The sequence below is a fragment of the Taudactylus pleione genome, unplaced genomic scaffold (assembly GCF_031769625.1).
Source record: "Taudactylus pleione unplaced genomic scaffold, aTauple2 ptg000783l, whole genome shotgun sequence".
NCBI lineage: Eukaryota > Metazoa > Chordata > Amphibia > Anura > Myobatrachidae > Taudactylus > Taudactylus pleione.
This window is the reverse complement of record NW_028285185.1, coordinates 477,042-493,963: the sequence shown is the minus strand read 5'-3', so window position 1 is coordinate 493,963 and position 16,922 is coordinate 477,042. Positions and strand designations below refer to the sequence as shown.

General features: G+C 47.1%; 1 protein-coding gene across 4 annotated transcripts in view; it reads left to right on the top strand.

Moving 5' to 3' along the window:
• Positions 1-16,922, top strand: part of VARS2 (valyl-tRNA synthetase 2, mitochondrial) — a 29,457-nt gene that overhangs the window by 549 nt on the left and 11,986 nt on the right. For 2 of the 4 annotated variants that reach the window (XM_088457783.1, XM_088457782.1), the window contains exons 2-16: positions 1,827-1,994; positions 2,136-2,217; positions 2,495-2,595; positions 2,923-3,044; positions 7,285-7,351; positions 7,438-7,535; positions 7,634-7,715; positions 9,760-9,879; positions 12,611-12,719; positions 12,802-12,890; positions 13,054-13,144; positions 14,026-14,153; positions 14,297-14,400; positions 15,234-15,315; positions 15,409-15,485. In XM_088457783.1, the coding sequence (XP_088313909.1) occupies positions 1,851-1,994; positions 2,136-2,217; positions 2,495-2,595; positions 2,923-3,044; positions 7,285-7,351; positions 7,438-7,535; positions 7,634-7,715; positions 9,760-9,879; positions 12,611-12,719; positions 12,802-12,890; positions 13,054-13,144; positions 14,026-14,153; positions 14,297-14,400; positions 15,234-15,315; positions 15,409-15,485 (1,496 nt within the window). In that variant the 5' untranslated portion in view covers positions 1,827-1,850. Of the gene's footprint in view, positions 1-47; positions 123-1,826; positions 1,995-2,135; positions 2,218-2,494; positions 2,596-2,922; positions 3,045-7,284; positions 7,352-7,437; positions 7,536-7,633; positions 7,716-9,759; positions 9,880-12,610; positions 12,720-12,801; positions 12,891-13,053; positions 13,145-14,025; positions 14,154-14,296; positions 14,401-15,233; positions 15,316-15,408; positions 15,486-16,922 lie in introns of those variants that run through there. The other 2 variants (XM_088457780.1, XM_088457781.1) reach the window with 2 other exon arrangements.

Here is a 16,922-nt window from a genome sequence, read left to right as displayed (position 1 = left end):
CTGTAGTTCTGCACTGTGATAGGCTGGTGGTAGGAACTTGGAGGCTGGGCTGGGGCATGCGCATTGCTAATCACTAGTAGTGCCGGGTCCCGTCAGTCAGCGCTGCACAGGGCAGTGTGAGTGTGCGTGTGACTGAGGCAAGGTCACTGACTGCAGCCTGTGATGGGAGATATCAGGGATTGGGGGGGAGGGGCAATTTACTATCCCATTGATGAAGGTAAAGTACCAGACAACCAGCTCCTAACTGTCATTTTTTTAAACACAGCCTGTGACATGGCAGTTAGGAGCTGATTGGCTGGTACCTTCTCTACGTTTACTTTATCCCCATCCAAGGCTTAGTAAATAGACCCCTGTGTGACTGACATGCAGGAGGGGGAGGGGGGGGGGGGACAGGGAGAGAGACGATAGGGAATAGGGGTGATGGTGGGAGAGAGGTTAGGGAACAGCGAGACAGAGCAGGAGTGTGAGGATAGAGAACATGAAGACGAGGGTGGGAGGGGATAGGGTATGGAGACAGGACGGGAGAAGGAACATTGAGAGGGATAGGGAACAGGGAGACGGGGTGGGAAATAGAATAGGGAAAAGCAGTAAACAGGACGGGATAGGGAACAGGGGTAGGCGCGGGAGAAGGGATAGGGAACAGGAAGACAGGGCAGAAGAGGGGATAGGGAACAGGGAGACGGGGCAGAAGAGGGGATAGGGAAGAGGGAGATGGGGCAGAAGAGGGGATAGGGAACAGGGAGACTGGGTGGGAGAAGGGATAAGGAACAGGGAGACTGGGTGGGAGAAGGGGATAAGGAAAGGGGAGACTGGGTGGGAGAAGGGATAAGGAACAGGGAGACTGGGTGGGAGAGGGGATAAGGAACAGGGAGGTGGGGTGGGAAATAGAGTAGAGAAAAGCAGTAGGAGAGAGAATAGGAAACCGCAAGAAGGGTGGGAGAGGGTATAGGGGACAGCGAGCAGGAGTGTGAGGATAGAGAACATTGGAGACAATGGCGGAAGAGGGGATAGGGAACAGGGACATTGGGCGGGAGAGGACATAGGAAACAGAGAGATGTAGTGGAACAGAGGATAGGGAGAGCAAGGATGGGGAACAGCAAGATGTAGGGATGGCCATCGAATTCTGCACCATGGATGGTGGGAAACCATAGATGGTTTAAAGTATTGATGAACATCCCTTCTTTTGCGAGGTGGTGGTGGTGAGCCAATCAGTGAAAAAGGGTGGGGTTAATTGAAGCATTGGGGAGGTGGGGCTATCAACCATTCTCTCTGCACTGTGGAAAAAAATATACCATCTCCTCCTGCTCTACCATCGGTGGTGGAGAACCATCGACCTCCGCCAATGATGGCAGAACCATTGACCGTCATTGGCAAACCATGGATGGTCAATGGCCATCCCTAGTGAGACAGGGCAGGAGAGAGGATAATCAACAGAGTTACTTGGTGGAAGAGAAGATAGAGAACATGAGACGGGGTTGAAGAGAGGATAGGTAGACAAGGTGGGAGAGGGCATAGGGAAATGGAAGATGGGGTGAGACAATAGGGAACAGCGAGAAGGGATGAAAGAGAGGATAGGAACCAGCAGGAAGGGATGGCAGAGGATAGGGAACAGTGTGACGGGGTGGGAAAGAAGTTAGGGAACAAAGAGACGGCAGAGAGGTGGGATCAGTGAGACGAGGGGGAACAAGAATAGTGTGAAAAGTAAGACGGGTTGGGAGATAGGAACTAGGACAGTGAGGAGAAAGGAGTGGGGATAGTGACACAGGAGGAAGGAGTAACTTGTCAACAGCATTATACCATTGTCGCTAATACGTCTTTGCCATCAGGTCCTCTAGGTCTCCTTCCTCACCATGCTTCGCCTCCTCTCCAGCCAGACTGTTATCAGCATTCCTCCACGTAGGGGTGTAGCCAGCATCACAGAGCGAATTAAGCGAGATGAGCGGCGGAAGCGTCAGCGGATTCAGCTAGAGGAAGGAACTGCTGAGGAACCAGAGGTATGACAGCTGCGCTAATCTTGAATTGCACTTAAACTCAGCATTTATTTGAAATACAGATCTTTTCTTTGCCTTATGTGTTTAAATCTGTAATTATACCATTTTCAATGACTTGTCACTTCTCTCCCCATCACAAATCAGATCTCAGAAGTTAAAGGCCAGCCTTGGAGAGTTAAAGAGGAGATCGAGTATAAAATAGCTACGAAGCCAGGAGAAAAAAAAGGTTGGATGATGCACTCTTCTCTATTATTCGCTTGCTTCAATGCCCTTACTGCTCTGGGGTCTGCCCTGCCTGCAGCTCTGGGCCCCTGCCTGCTTGTGGTCCTGGTGCATGCAGTGTCTTCCATTCTCGTCATCATCGGAACTAGCTCTGAGGGTGATTGATCACCCCCAATAATTGTGTTGCCACTGTCAATGACCGTGCTGCCATTTTCCAGAAGTCAGCTCTGCTGTTGGTCTTCAACGCCTTGGTTTATCAGTGCACTACCTTTTATTTCCAGATACCACTGGGCCACTGCCTGCTTCCTACAGCCCACGTTACGTGGAGGCTGCATGGTATTCCTGGTGGGTGAAAGAGGGCTTCTTCAAGCCAGAGTACCAGGTGAGAATGCAGAAGAATCCATGCTAGTCATGGCCTAGTCTTCACTAGTCAATGCTACAAGTGAAGACTCCACACTGTTGTCCGGCCTCCTTTGTTTTTGTTTTTCGGTGTACCACCTGAAATTTTATACGTGAGATGTAAAATTTTGGTTTGGAAACCAATATACGAAGGAAAGGGTGCTAAGCAGTGAATCTAGTGCAACCCAAAGTGGCCAATGATTACATAATAGGCACTTCAGTTAAACTTCCTAGTGACCAATAGATTGGTTGTTGAGATGGGGCGCTATAGTGGTTGCAGCCATAGTAATGTTACATTACTGATTTGCAGAGTCACCTCCCTCACGCTACTCCAGAAATCTTCTCACTCTGCATCCCGCCACCCAACGTCACTGGGTCCCTTCACCTCGGGCATGCTCTTACGGTGGCTATTGAGGACTCCCTCGTACGCTGGTGAGTGGGTTAAGGCATTTTTAGATAGTGATAGAAGACAAGAAATCCTCGGAAATGGAGCCCCTTATAGGTACAGGTGTTTAAGTGTTTTAAGATACAAAAACTACCTAGTATATTTTTGATTATTATACTGGCTCTTGAGAAAATATCTGAAAGATTTGTAGAGGGTCTCAAAAAAAGAAAATTTAAATTTGCGCAAATCTAGTTTTGCAACTCAGGTTTGTAGCGCTGGCGATAGAAACTTGGGCTTCTGCTTTTCTTTTCCCCATATGCTTCTCTGCATAATGAAATGTAGAAAATGTAAGCTCTAGAAAGCTGGGGTTAGTGTCCACGAGAGAGGTGGACCACGAGTGTGTGGTCCACCTGCTACACTGAAAACCAGGTTGCACTGGCACAAATATGTGTAAGGCGGGAGTGCAAAATCAGTGTGCCGTCAGATGCTGAATGTTTTGGGGATCTTACAGGTCCCTTCGGTCAGTGGGGACACATATGGTTAACAATATTGGGACCCCTGGAGTCAGTGACAGATCTAGAGGTGCCAGTGAGGGGAGGGGAGGGGTGATTTAGCTAGCCTTGCCACCTCTTGCACTCTGGTGGATGACCAGTGCCATCCACCAATCAGTATGCATCTGCGCCCACGTGCTGTATAGCTGTGGCAGAGAAGTAGGTGGGGATGCTGCTTTGCAGCTCTAACTAATATGTTTAAAAGACAATCAGAGTGGACAATTGGGACCTTCTGTTTGCGTCTCAGTATCCAGATGTGGTGAAGGGTCTTGGACTGCCTGCTTTTCATAGAATGGAGGGCATCTCCCCCTGGATCAGCCACTGTCTGTAATAACAGTTTTACAAACTCAGTGGTCACCGTGTAAAGCATAAGGAGCAACAGTCTATGGCAGTGATTTTCAACCTTTTCAACTCGAGGCACACTACACAAGATGTTAAAATTGCCAAGGCACACTATCCAGCTATGCGGTGTGCGTGACCAGTGAAAAAACATAAACATTGGCTCCCACATAAAAACATACACACATATTAGCCTCCACAGGAATAAAACACACTACATTGGCCTCCACAGGAATAAAACACACTACATTGGCCTCCACAGGAATAAAACACAGTACATTGACCTCCACAGGAATAAAACACACTACATTGGCCTCCACAGGAATAAAACACACTACATTGGCCTCCACAGGAATAAAACACACTACATTGGCCTCCACAGGAATAAAACACACTACATTGGCTTCCACAGGAATAAAACACACTACATTGGCTTCCACAGGAATAAAACACATTACATTGGCCTCCACAGGAATAAAACACACTACATTGGCCTCCACAGGAATAAAACACACTACATTGACCTCCACAGGAATAAAACACACTACATTGGCCTCCACAGGAATAAAACACAGTACATTGGCCTCCACAGGAATAAAACACACTACATTGACCTCCACAGGAATAAAACACAGTACATTGGCCTCCACAGGAATAATACACACTACATTGGCCTCCACAGGAATAAAACACAGTACATTGACCTCCACAGGAATAAAACACACTACATTGGCCTCCACAGGAATAAAACACACTACATTGGCCTCCACAGGAATAAAACACACTACATTGGCCTCCACAGGAATAAAACACACTACATTGGCTTCCACAGGAATAAAACACACTACATTGGCTTCCACAGGAATAAAACACATTACATTGGCCTCCACAGGAATAAAACACACTACATTGGCCTCCACAGGAATAAAACACACTACATTGACCTCCACAGGAATAAAACACACTACATTGGCCTCCACAGGAATAAAACACAGTACATTGGCCTCCACAGGAATAAAACACACTACATTGGCCTCCACAGGAATAAAACACAGTACATTGGCCTCCTCAGGTATAAAACACACTACATTGGCCTCCTCAGGTATAAAACACACTACAATACAAGTGCACTGAGCTGACCACTGCGGCACACTTGACAACCGCTCGCGGCACACTAGTGTGCCACGTCACAGTGGTTGAAAAACGCTGTGGTGTTCATAAATTCTGTAAGTATATCTAAAGAATATCTAAGCAGGTACTAAAAGACATCCTGTGATATCTTATATACTATGAGATAGGCATATTTAAGATTATTTAAGATCCCTGCACATATATACCATAACAAATAATTAAACACCATTTTATTTTTTACATTTAATACAAACATAAACAAGTCAGAAAGAAATAGCAGCATAAATTTAATAAAATATAGGGGAATATGCACAAGCCAATACGTGAGTCACTTGATTTTTGGAAATATAAGGTTATAGATTGCTTCTATTTATTAGCAATGGAAAACTTCAAATAGGTGGTACAGTACAACAAGCAAATCTAGTGCAACCTTGCGATCAGCCTGTTTAAGAAATCCAGCCTGCCAGGATTAATAGACCAATGGTACTCTGGCCCTGATTCAGAGCCGGACGCTCTGACAGAGCGCTCGCTCTGAATCAGGGCCGTCCTTCCTAATTTTAGAGTGGCCTCCTGGCCGCTCGCACAGCTGTGGGTAACCACCCACAGCTATAGCGAGCGGCCAAAAAGATGGTCGTGATGGTCAAGACCATCGCGACCATCGGGCTTGCGACGAGACCCTTGTGGTAGGGTCTCGTTGCCACAAGCCCTGGAGTGCTTTCGGCTCTATCAGAGCCGAGAGCACTCCCACTGACATCACTTGTGATGTCAGTGGGGCCGGCCCCAGACGGTAGGCGTTCCCATGGGAACGCCTCCGTCTGGGCAGCAACGCCCCCGGCATGCCCACCAAAGAGGGCATGCTGTCACTCACCATCGACAGCACGCCCCCTTTGTAGCGAGACCCATAGCGACGGCTTGGCCGTCGCTATCCGGGTCTCGCGCATGCGCACGACGGAGCTAGCTCCCTCGTGCGCATGTGCACTGGGCCAACATCGAGCGCTCGCGAGCGGGTCTGAATTAGGCCCTCTGACCGATTTTGAGTTCTCTTCCTCAAGAGGGAGGAAGAGGAGACGACCTGTTTTAGGAGTGGATTAATTAGCACATACAGAAGCAAACAAATTTTGGACCTCATTCAGAGGCGCTTGCTTTTTTTTAAATCCGGCCTCCTGGCCGCTTGCTAAGCTGTGGGTGACCACCCACAGCTTTTGCGAGCGGCCAGGTGATGCTCGCGATTATCGCGACCATCGGGCTTGCGACGAGACCCTTGTGATAGGGTCTCGTCTGCCGCAAGCCCCAGTGAGCTTCCTGCTCAAATAGAGCAGGAAGCTCACTACTGACATCACGAGTGATGTCAGTAGGGCCGCCCACAAATATCAGGCGTTCCTTCAGGAACTTCTCCATTTGACCAGCCACCCCCCCTCCCCTCCTACAAAACAGGGCCAGCTGTCGATCAACATCGACAGCCGCCCCGTTTGTAGCGAGCCCCGGAGCAAGTGTATTTCTCACTCGCTATGGGGCTTGCGCGCGTGTGCAGTGCCCCACCATCGACCCGCTTGCGAGTGGGTCTGAATGATGTCCTTTGTCAGCAAACATCCTGCTGATACAATGGATGCACGCCACATCGTCCCACCAGATATTGGGCCTGATTCAGAGATGGACGGATTTGCACAGCTGCACAAAAGCAACTTGCCAAATCCGTCCATAGCCGACGCAAATGCAGAAGGAGGTGTCAACATCTTGCCAGATTAACGATCCCAGCACTGCGAACAACATCGCAGGCTGGGATCACCATCGTGACCGATGGTTGCTCCTTTGGTCAGGCTGTGGGAGCTTAAGCTTCAAGCAGTAGCCTAACCCGGTGCTAGTTACACAAAAGTATACTTACCTGACCCCTGTCAGGATACCAACCATCAGGATGCCGCTGTCGGTATTGTGACAGGAGGCATCCCTATAGCCGGCATTACATACCGATTCCCAGAGATGGGACCCCAGGCAGGAAAGAAGAACTGCACAGAGTTTTAACAGGTGCATGGTGCTAGAATGAACACTAAGCGCATTTTGTCCACGTCCATGGACTTTGCACACAAGCCTCAGATCACAATGCCAAACAGCTGGAGTGAGAAAGCACACAGTCATTTCGCTATGGAGCAAGGGAACATGGACCTGTGTGAAATATAGCATATACTCTGTACTACTCTGTGTAATCGGGTTGTGCTGTAGATCTGAATTCAATAAAAGTAAAGGTACAGACCCTTTCTTATCTTGTCAGGAGGAGGATGCAGGGTCAGAAAGTTTTATGGGTGCCTGGCTCAGATCATGCTGGAATCGCCACACAAGTAAGATTCGGACCTGCCGTATGTTACTTTTGTTTTTTTAAATGCAGCAATAAATGAGCCATTGGTCACCATGTCCTGTCTCCTAGGCAGTGGTGGAGAAGAACCTGTTTAAAGAACACGGCCTCTCTCGCCATGACTTGGGCCGGGAGGAATTCTTAAAAGCTGTCTGGAAGTGGAAGGAGAAGTAAGTGATGGTGATGGGACAGGTTGTCTTAACGCTGTAATGTTTGGCGTGTGTACTAGTAGTCTTTGTATCGGTTTTAATTTCTGTCTTTCTCTTAGTAAAGGAGATAGAATTTATCATCAACTACAATCGCTCGGAGCGTCTCTTGACTGGGACAGATCCTGCTTTACTATGGACAAAGTGAGCCTAAATCTCTATTTTTGTTATTTTGTGTCCCGCTCCTGCTATGTGCTAATTTCTTAGAGCATGTGGATGTTTTAGAACCAAGGACAGGAAACGTCTCCATTCTTAGGTAGGATTTGCTCAGTGTAAGTTGAAAGTGAATAGGGAATGCTGTTCCCTTCACCAGTAGTTGTACTTTCAAGATCCCTCCGTTGACTTTGCCCTTAATATCTTCTTATATTACCCATACGCACCACTCAGAATGTAAAGCTGGCTACACACTAGACGATATGTCGCCCGAGCCGGCAGCACAGGCCGACATATCGCCCACATCAGCAAGTGTGAACCCACTATGAGCGACCGTGCGCGCTCCCGCGGGGTCCTTCATCGCATCAACATATCGAGCCTACATGCTGCTCAGTCTTATCAATGTGATGAACGACCCCATGCTTGTGGATGCAGCTGGTGAACGACATATGGTTCATCGCAGCGTGCGTCTGCCGGGTACACACACGGTGTAGTGTGTACCCGGCATTGCGCTTTAGATGCACGCCCATGGCACTCAAATCAGCAACAGCCGCTCCGTAGGCCCTGATACTCGCCACCCAGAAACCCCTACTTCTCGTTAGTCTCTGTTCACACCAGATGCGACACGCAGATACCTACTTGCGTCTTTGCACACATTGTGCAGTCGCATTCGCACACCATGTTTTGCGATTGAGACGAAAGCGCAGTCTGTTCCCAATCGGGAGATGCGTCTGACTCAAGAACAGGCCCAGAAGGTGGAACTTGGTTTCAGCTCAGTGTGTTGTTCGTTATCATCAGTTTATGTGCATGCCTGTGTGTGTGTGCGTCATATGGGTAGATTTACTTTAAGCTTCTAAAAATGAAAAGTGCTGCTGTAGCAACCAGACAGATACTGTCTATCACTGTCTAGGATGCAGTACAGAAATGATAGCTATGATCTGAGTGGTTGCTATGAGCAACACCACCACCTAACATTTTTAGAAGCTTTATTAAATCTACCCCATAGTCTTTATCAAAGTCTGAGATTATTCCAACTAGGACCGTTTAATTCAGGGTTTGCCAACTCTAGTCTTTGGTATCCCCTAACAGTGCATGTTTTCTAGGTGTCCTTACTATCACAAGCGAAATAATTAGCTCCTCCTGTGGATCTTATAAAATGTGTGAGCCATTAATTAATATACCTGTGCACCAACTAGGAGAACTGAAAGAACATGCGCATCTGAGAACTGGGGGTAAATTGACTTAATTGAGACTTTTTAGAAGAGATGTTGCCCATAGCAACCAATCAGTTTCTAGCTATTATCTTCTAGAAGGTGCTAGTTAAATGTTAAGTAGAATCTGATTGGTTGCTATGGGTAACATTTCTTTTGAAACTCACTTCTAAAAAACTCACTTTAGTAAATTCACCCCCTGGAGTTGAGAAACACTGGTCTAATTGATTGGCTTTATAAATTGAATTCACATTATTTATATTTATCAGTCTGGTAACTACTGCTTTATGTTAATAAATATATATTTATAGTTTTTCACAGTAGGGGATGAAGGATTGCAGATATTTCTTGTGCTGTCTTGTATTATTGGCCTTTTCAGTTCTTCGGTGATAGCGTTTCCTGCCTTTTATATTTTTTTGTAAACTGGGCTTTTTGGTGCCGTGTACAATAAGTGCCCAGGAAACCTATTTCCTCCAATTATCCTTGTATTAATATAATTATATTTGTAAAGGAAGCAATACCAAGCCTGCTCTAGGATACTTGGCTGCTGACAGTGTGGTGTATTTATTGATTGAATTCATTGACTTGTTATACGTGATAGATTTTCTATGGAATATGGCAGCCTTCACCATGCAATTTATGAATGATTGTCAGATTAAAACATGCTGGTATCTATGTTTTATCCTGACTGATTTGCTTTGACATTGCCAGCATGAATGGATCTGTGTTATGTGCGCTTGTTAGTTCTTCTGTTCTTATGATTATTATGTATTTTCTGTATGAAGTCACTGGTCTGATCGTTTGTGTATTTCTTTCATACTTAGCATTTCTCTAGGGCAGTGTCTGAAGCTTTTATCCACCTGTACGAGGATGGTTTGCTTTTTCGCCGGAATCGCCTTGTGAACTGGTCCTGCGCCCTTCGTTCTTCCATATCTGATATTGAGGTGAGAAATCCTTGTGTACTTTCTCTTCTAACCACCGTGTTCTCTGCTTCCCTTTCCTTAATTCCTCACTCCTATCCGCCCCACTCTTCACCTCCTATCCTGTATGCCCCCCTCCTCTCCTATCCTGTATGCCCCCCCTCTTCACCTCCTATCCTGTATGCCCCCCTCCTCTCCTATCCTGTATGCCCCCCCTCTTCCCCTCCTATCCTGTATGCCCTTCTCTTTACCTCCTCTCTCCTATCTCCCCTCTATTCACCTCCTCTCCTGTATGCCCCTCTCTTTACCTACTCTCTCCTATCCGCCCCCCTCTTCACCTCCTCTCCTATCTGCCCCCCTCTTCACCTCCTCTCCTATCTGCCCCCCTCTTCACCTCCTCTCCTATCTGCCCCCCTCTTCACCTCCTCTCCTATCTGCCCCCCTCTTCACCTCCTATCCTGTATGCCCCCCTCTTCACCTCCTATCCTGTATGCCCCCCTCTTCACCTCCTATCCTGTATGCCCCCCTCTTCACCACCTCTCCTAACTGCCCCTTGCTTCACCTCCTCTCCTATCTGCCCCTCTCTTTACCTACTCTCTCGTATCTGCCCCTCTATTCACCTCCTCTCCTGTATGCCCCTCTTTTCACCTCCTCTCCTATCTGCCCCTTTCATCACCTGTTTACTCCTTTCTACCCCATTTTTTACCTCCTTTCTACTGTCTGCCCCTTTCTTCACTTCCTCTCCCCTATCTGCCCCTCTAATCACCTCTTATATTGCCCATCCACTTCACTTCCTCTCTCCTATCTGCCTTACACTTCATCCCCTCTGTGTTGTCTGCCCCACTCTTCACCTCCTCTGCTATCATCTTATCTCTTCATCTCCTCTTCTATCTGCCCCACCCTTCACCTCCTCTTCATTTCCTCGCTCCTATCTGCTTCACTGTTCACCTCCTCTCTCCTATCTGCCCCTCTCTTCACCTCCTATCTGCCCCCCTCTTCACCTCCTCTCTCCTACAGATGTGTCCTGCTATATCTTTTCTGCATATGCAAAGAGGTGTGTGCCCGCGAGCGGATACTCGCACAGCATTCACACCCGCACCGCCATATGAATGCATGGTGTGATCACAGTGCGCGCCACAGCGTAGCTTATGCTGCTGCGGGTAATTGCATGGCGCGATGCGTGCTCACATTTGTAGCGCGATCGGCAAAGATGTAGCAGGACACATGTATCTGCCCCTCCTCTTCACCTCCTCCTATCTGCCCCCTCTTCACTTCCTCTCTTCTATCTGCCCCCTACTTTACCGCCTCTCTCCTATCTGCTCCCTACTTTACCGCCTCTCTCCTATCTTCCCCATCCCCCTTAGCATCCATATCCATCTCCTGACACTCACTTACAAAGCACTTGATAATTTTGCCTCCTCCTATATCTCCATCCACGCTCCCTCTGCGCTACCTCCATTTGCCATCTCCACTTGACCCTGATTACTTCCTCTCTCACCTGCCTCCAAGATTTATTCCGCTCTGACCCCCTCCTCTGGGGTATGCTGTTAGATTGTCAACAGTGAAAATGTCGACATAGTTAAACTTTTGACACCATACATGTCGACACCTGTAGAATGCAGACACAGACAGAATGTCAACGTTAGGAATAGACCCCCCTGAAAATCATTGTCGACATGCTGAATGTCGACATAATGACCACGTCAACGTTCTCATATGGACAAAATATAATGAATCCCTCCTCTGTAACTCACTCCCTCATAAACGAGTATGTACAAGTCTCCCCAGCTCCAAAGTGCATTTAAAACTCACCTTTTCATCTAAGGTTACCATCCTGCTTTCTAAATAAATATACTCTTATCCCTCCACCCCTGCCCTGTGCTTCTCCCTAGTGCATCCACCAACTGTTCACCCCTTCTCTTAGCATTTAAGCCCTCATGGACAGAGCCCTCCTTCAGCAGATTCATCCCAGGCACTATCCTTGCTTGCATTGTTCCTTGTCCACTAGTCCCTCTCAGTGACTCTGGACTTCATTCAGAGTCGGTCGAAGCGGCCGCATGGTCGTACGCAGGCGATGTTCGCTGATCTGCACATGGGTACAGCTCGCACTGCGCGTGCGCAAACTAGCGGCTACGATCAGAAATTTCTCTCTCCTTGAACACCGCCAGGTCGGTAGTTTGAGTGACAGATTGCGGCGTTTGTGGGTGGTAACATGGGAAGGTGCTTGAAAACAGGGGTGTGGAGATCCGAACGCAGGCGTGCCTCATTATGCGAACGGCGTTTTAAGGGAGTGCATAATTAACAAAGTAGTGTCATGGCACACGTGACAGGGGAGGTTTTACACTGACATGATCGTAGAGCTTAAGAGAGGGTCAGGTCAATCTTTAGCTCTACGACCAGTTCCGATGGCATACGATGCTCGCGATTAATCCTTATGTAGCCGTAGATGACGTGTTATGTGTACGATCCGACCTTAGGGACGCAACATGCGTGTGCATCATTTGCATATCCGGACCTTTTTTGTATACGACCGTGCGGCCGCTTCGACCGACTCTGAATGAGACCCTCTGTGTGCTCACCCTTCTCTGGGTGCAAACTCATTGAGCGTTGAACTCACTTCCCTTCCACGTTTCTCACCTCCATGCTGCGCTGTAGAAACTTTGTGCCGCCTTTGAAAACAAAGGATAATTGTGCCCTGCAGCCTGAGCGCGGACCTCTCCCCCTGTTCAATAAATACAATATTCTCTTTTCGCAGGTGGAGAGCAAGCAGCTGAGCGGTAAAACCTACCTCTCTGTACCTGGGTACAAAAGAAAAGTTCCTTTTGGACTTCTGTTCAGCGTTGCTTATCCCACAGAACAAGGAGGTAAAACTGTCCGTATGATTCCGCTTTCTTCCCTTTTATCATTGTCACTAAATCTCAGCACTTCTCCAACCTGACTTTGCAGATGATGAAATGGTTGTGGCCACCACACGCCCAGAGACCATGCTGGGTGACACTGCTGTGGCCGTCCATCCAGAAGACTCTAGATACTTGGTTAGTACCGTACGAGTCTCTTGTTCGGCTCTGGAACTTTGCTGGAGAATACTCTCCCAATTAACGGACAAAATTGGGTAAAATCTGACGAGTTACATTGTCATGTTTTGTTTGTGGTAAAGTGTCCCTAAATTGTGATTGTTTTATTCTTACCCCTTATTAGAAATTTCACGGGAAGAAACTTTGCCACCCCTTCACTGGTAGTCTGCTTCCCGTCGTCACCCATTCTCTCGTCAACCCGGAGTTTGGTACAGGTCAGTTTAGTACAGGATACTCCCAACTCCTACACTTTAATATATTTATTGGTCCAGTGTAAGATATGTAAACTGGGGAAGTCATTTTAAGGCTAGAAAAATGATTGAAATCTATATTTTTATTAGTTTTAATACTGAGAGTACTGATTGAGTGTACAAATAATTTGTAGGAGAGTGTGGACACTATATGGAATCGAGGAGATAGTGAAGAAGAGCTGACAGTGATCTTTAAAGTAAGGAAGCTAATGGGGGAGGTAACACATCAGTGAGCAGGTAGAAGATTGCTCTCCTTTTATTCATTAGTTGAGACGGGGAGAGATCAAAGGAAGAAATGTACATGTAGGAATTGGTAGAGGTGTTGGAGGAGAAAAGGATGAGGGGGATGTATGACATGTTTAAGTAGAAAGCTATCAGTTGTAAGGAGACAAATAAAATTCTATAAGATAAAATCGACGTAGCTTTAGATGGGAGGGGACGTACTCGCCATTCTGGCGTACAGAATGCCGGCGGTCACAATCCTAGCATCGGAATCCCGACAGCAGTTACAGTCCCGGCTCCAGACTCTCGATGGCTGTGATCCTGATGGCGAGTGGTAGGGTTAGGGATTAGGATTAGGCTGCAGGAGGGAAGGGTTAGGGTTAGGCAGCTGGGAGGGGTGGGTTAGACAGCGGGAAAGGTGGGTTAGGGGAAAGGATAGAATACTTAGCTGCATGCGTCTAGATTTCCACCGTTGGGATTAAGCTGCCGGCATTCTGACCACCGGCATTATCAACGCCAAGATCGCATACCCACTGGGAGGATGGCTAGATTCTGGCTGGGAGAGTACAGTGCACACGGAACAGCAGACAATTAGTGATACCTAATGGGACATTCCCTTCTAGGAGCTGTAAAAGTGACCCCTGCCCACAGCATGGTGGACTTTGAGATAGCTCAGGACCTGGAGCTGCCCTTGGTGTCTGTGATTGGAGAAGACGGAGCAATGACGGAGGCCAGCGGAGATTGGATAAAGGTTTAGGACATACTGTTATTTCCTGTTGCCAGACTCCCCTGTCCGTTTCTCTCGCTCCGTTGGGTGTCTTTATCTTGTGCTGATGAAGACACTCTTCCTCTGTTCCTCATTAGCTCTATCTCCCCCTATGTCCTGTCTCACAGGGGGTGAAAAGATTCGATGCTCGGGATAAAATTCTGTCAGCATTAAAGGAGAAGGGTCTATACAGGGGAGACTGTGAGCACTCCATGCCGCTTCCTGTCTGCAGGTGAGCATATCATTGTCCCGAGTCCCGCACTTTGTCTATGGAAGGGGCTGCTCTTACAGCATAGGCCGCCTGTGTTGTCTGTGTAATAAAACCGAAGACGTAAACTGTTGTCAGCGGCCATCCAGTTGAATGATGATTATGAGTAGGGTCCGTGCACATTTCTCTTCATGTTCTTCATCCTCTGTACTTCTGTGTGTCCCCAGATGTGATCTAGACAGGTATATTACAGCAGAGCATGGATGGGTTATAGTGATTATATGGGGGGTGGACTTATGTTAGTGAGGGCAGGCCTGCCTATCACAGGGTCAGCATCATAATCTAAATAACTTATCTGGAATCTACAGACTGTGAGTTAGATGGTGGAAGGAGAATGGTCTGTCAACCGTATGCATTCATTTGTAGTACACAGCACAGATTAGTAATGTGAAGATTCTGTCAAACTTATGGCGGACACTTACGATGCCAAATGCAACTTCATGTCACCAAAGGCCATGCATCGGACCTGTTCTGTGTGATGTAATACTTTTATGGGCATACTTCTTAGAAGAGGATATAAAGCCATAATATATGTATGTCAAAGCCTCTGCCATGTTCAGAGGCTTTGGTCCTTCTCAAACAGAATAGATGCAAACTGATTGACAGGTCGGCAGACTTGCTTTTCAGGAACACTCTGTGTTGATTGGTTGATTTAGATGCAGTGATGTGTTACTGTAGTAGAAATTAATACATTCTCTGCTTTTTCGACCTCTGTATCGGATCCTATAGAGGATATCCCAAGTACAGTTTTGATTGCACATGTATTGCTAATTATTTCTGTTCCCTCTGTGTCTCAGTCGTTCTGGTGATGTGATCGAACATCTGTTGAAGAACCAATGGTTTTTGAACTGTGAGAAGATGGCAGAGAAGGCTCTGAGGGTGAGGCTGGGAATTCTCTTTCATCTTCCTGTTGTAGCCTCTTACCCTGTGTCTGCTGCATAACCTGCATCTCTCCTGTGCTCTTACTTCCAGGCTGTGGATTCAGGACAGCTGAAGCTCACCCCGTCCTATCACCAGAAGAACTGGAGGAACTGGCTCACACATATAAGGTGAATAGGGAGAGGAGCATCTTTCACACATTGCAGTTTTATCTCGTCATACTAATATCTATCTGACGTGAGAAAACATTTTATTACATAACCTATTAATATTCTGTTATCAAAGCATTCACCTCTATGTTACATAACAGTTACAAGATAAGTGCTTACAGAATTCGTCCGGGAATACCTTTTCTATCATCCCCTTGCTGAACGCAGACATCTCAACAGAACATACGGGTGTATCTGGCAGCTGAGTTTATCTGTAGAGTTGTCACATTTTGCTATAGATATACAGTACGTACTCCAAAGACCTATTGCTAGGTGAATTGGTTTCTGACTAAATAAAAGTCTGTCTGTGTGTGTGTCTGCTTCTGTGTACATGGGGATGGAGTATAGAGTGTAAGCTCCACTGGGGCAGGAACAAATATGAATGTTTCATATTTGTAAAGGGTTTGGGAATGAGATCCCGGCGGTCGGGATGCCGCTGGTCAGAATACCGACAGAGGAATCCCGACAGAATCCCGGCACCCATAAGAAAAGGTAAGTCCCCCTAACCCTCCCTCCACGGTGCCTAACCATAACCTCCCCCCTCTAGTGCCTAAACCGAAACTTCCCCTCTCCTCACCCTAAACCTAACCCTCCCCCCTAGTGCCTAACCCTCCCACTAATACCGCGCCCTAACCCTCCCATAACGCCCGATACTTATTTTCGGGATGTCAGCGGTCGGGATTCTTGTGCCGTGATCCCAACGCTGTCAGGATTTCGGCGCTGGTATTTCGACCGCCTGCAACCCGCACGCGTGGATGATGACTACATTCCTCTGTAAAGGGCTCTGTAATATGACAGGAATTAGATAAACAATGTCTAGATAGACAACAGGTGTTAGACAGGCTATATGTCGACAGTGACAAAAGGTTGACACATATATTTTTTTTTTTCTGATCCTAATCTTAACTGTATCCCTCCCTCCTGGTGCCTAACCCTAACCATCTGGGTAAGTGTCAAGCCCTAACCCTAAAAAAAACCCCCCAAAATAGGTTGACCATTTTTGTGTCGACTTTTTGACACTGTCAACCTTTTGTACTTGTTGACCTTCATCCATGTCGACCTTTTATGTGTCAACATTTTATCCCTGTCAACCTATTGCCTGTCTAACATCTGTTGTCTATCTAGACATTGTCAACCTCTTTACTGTCTAATTTATTGACTGGAGCCCATGTAATATGTAGACACTAAATAAATAATAGATATAAAATACATCACAAGGATTCAGTGCTTGGGTCATGTCAGCAGTCAGGGTTGAGTGTGATATGTTAACATTTATCATGTAGACAGTGAAGAAATGTCGACATGTAAGAATATCGACTTATCATCCCGACTGCTCCAGCGGCATCTTTCTGGTCCCGGCGGTCATCCGGGTATGACCTACAGTATTCGGGTGATTAT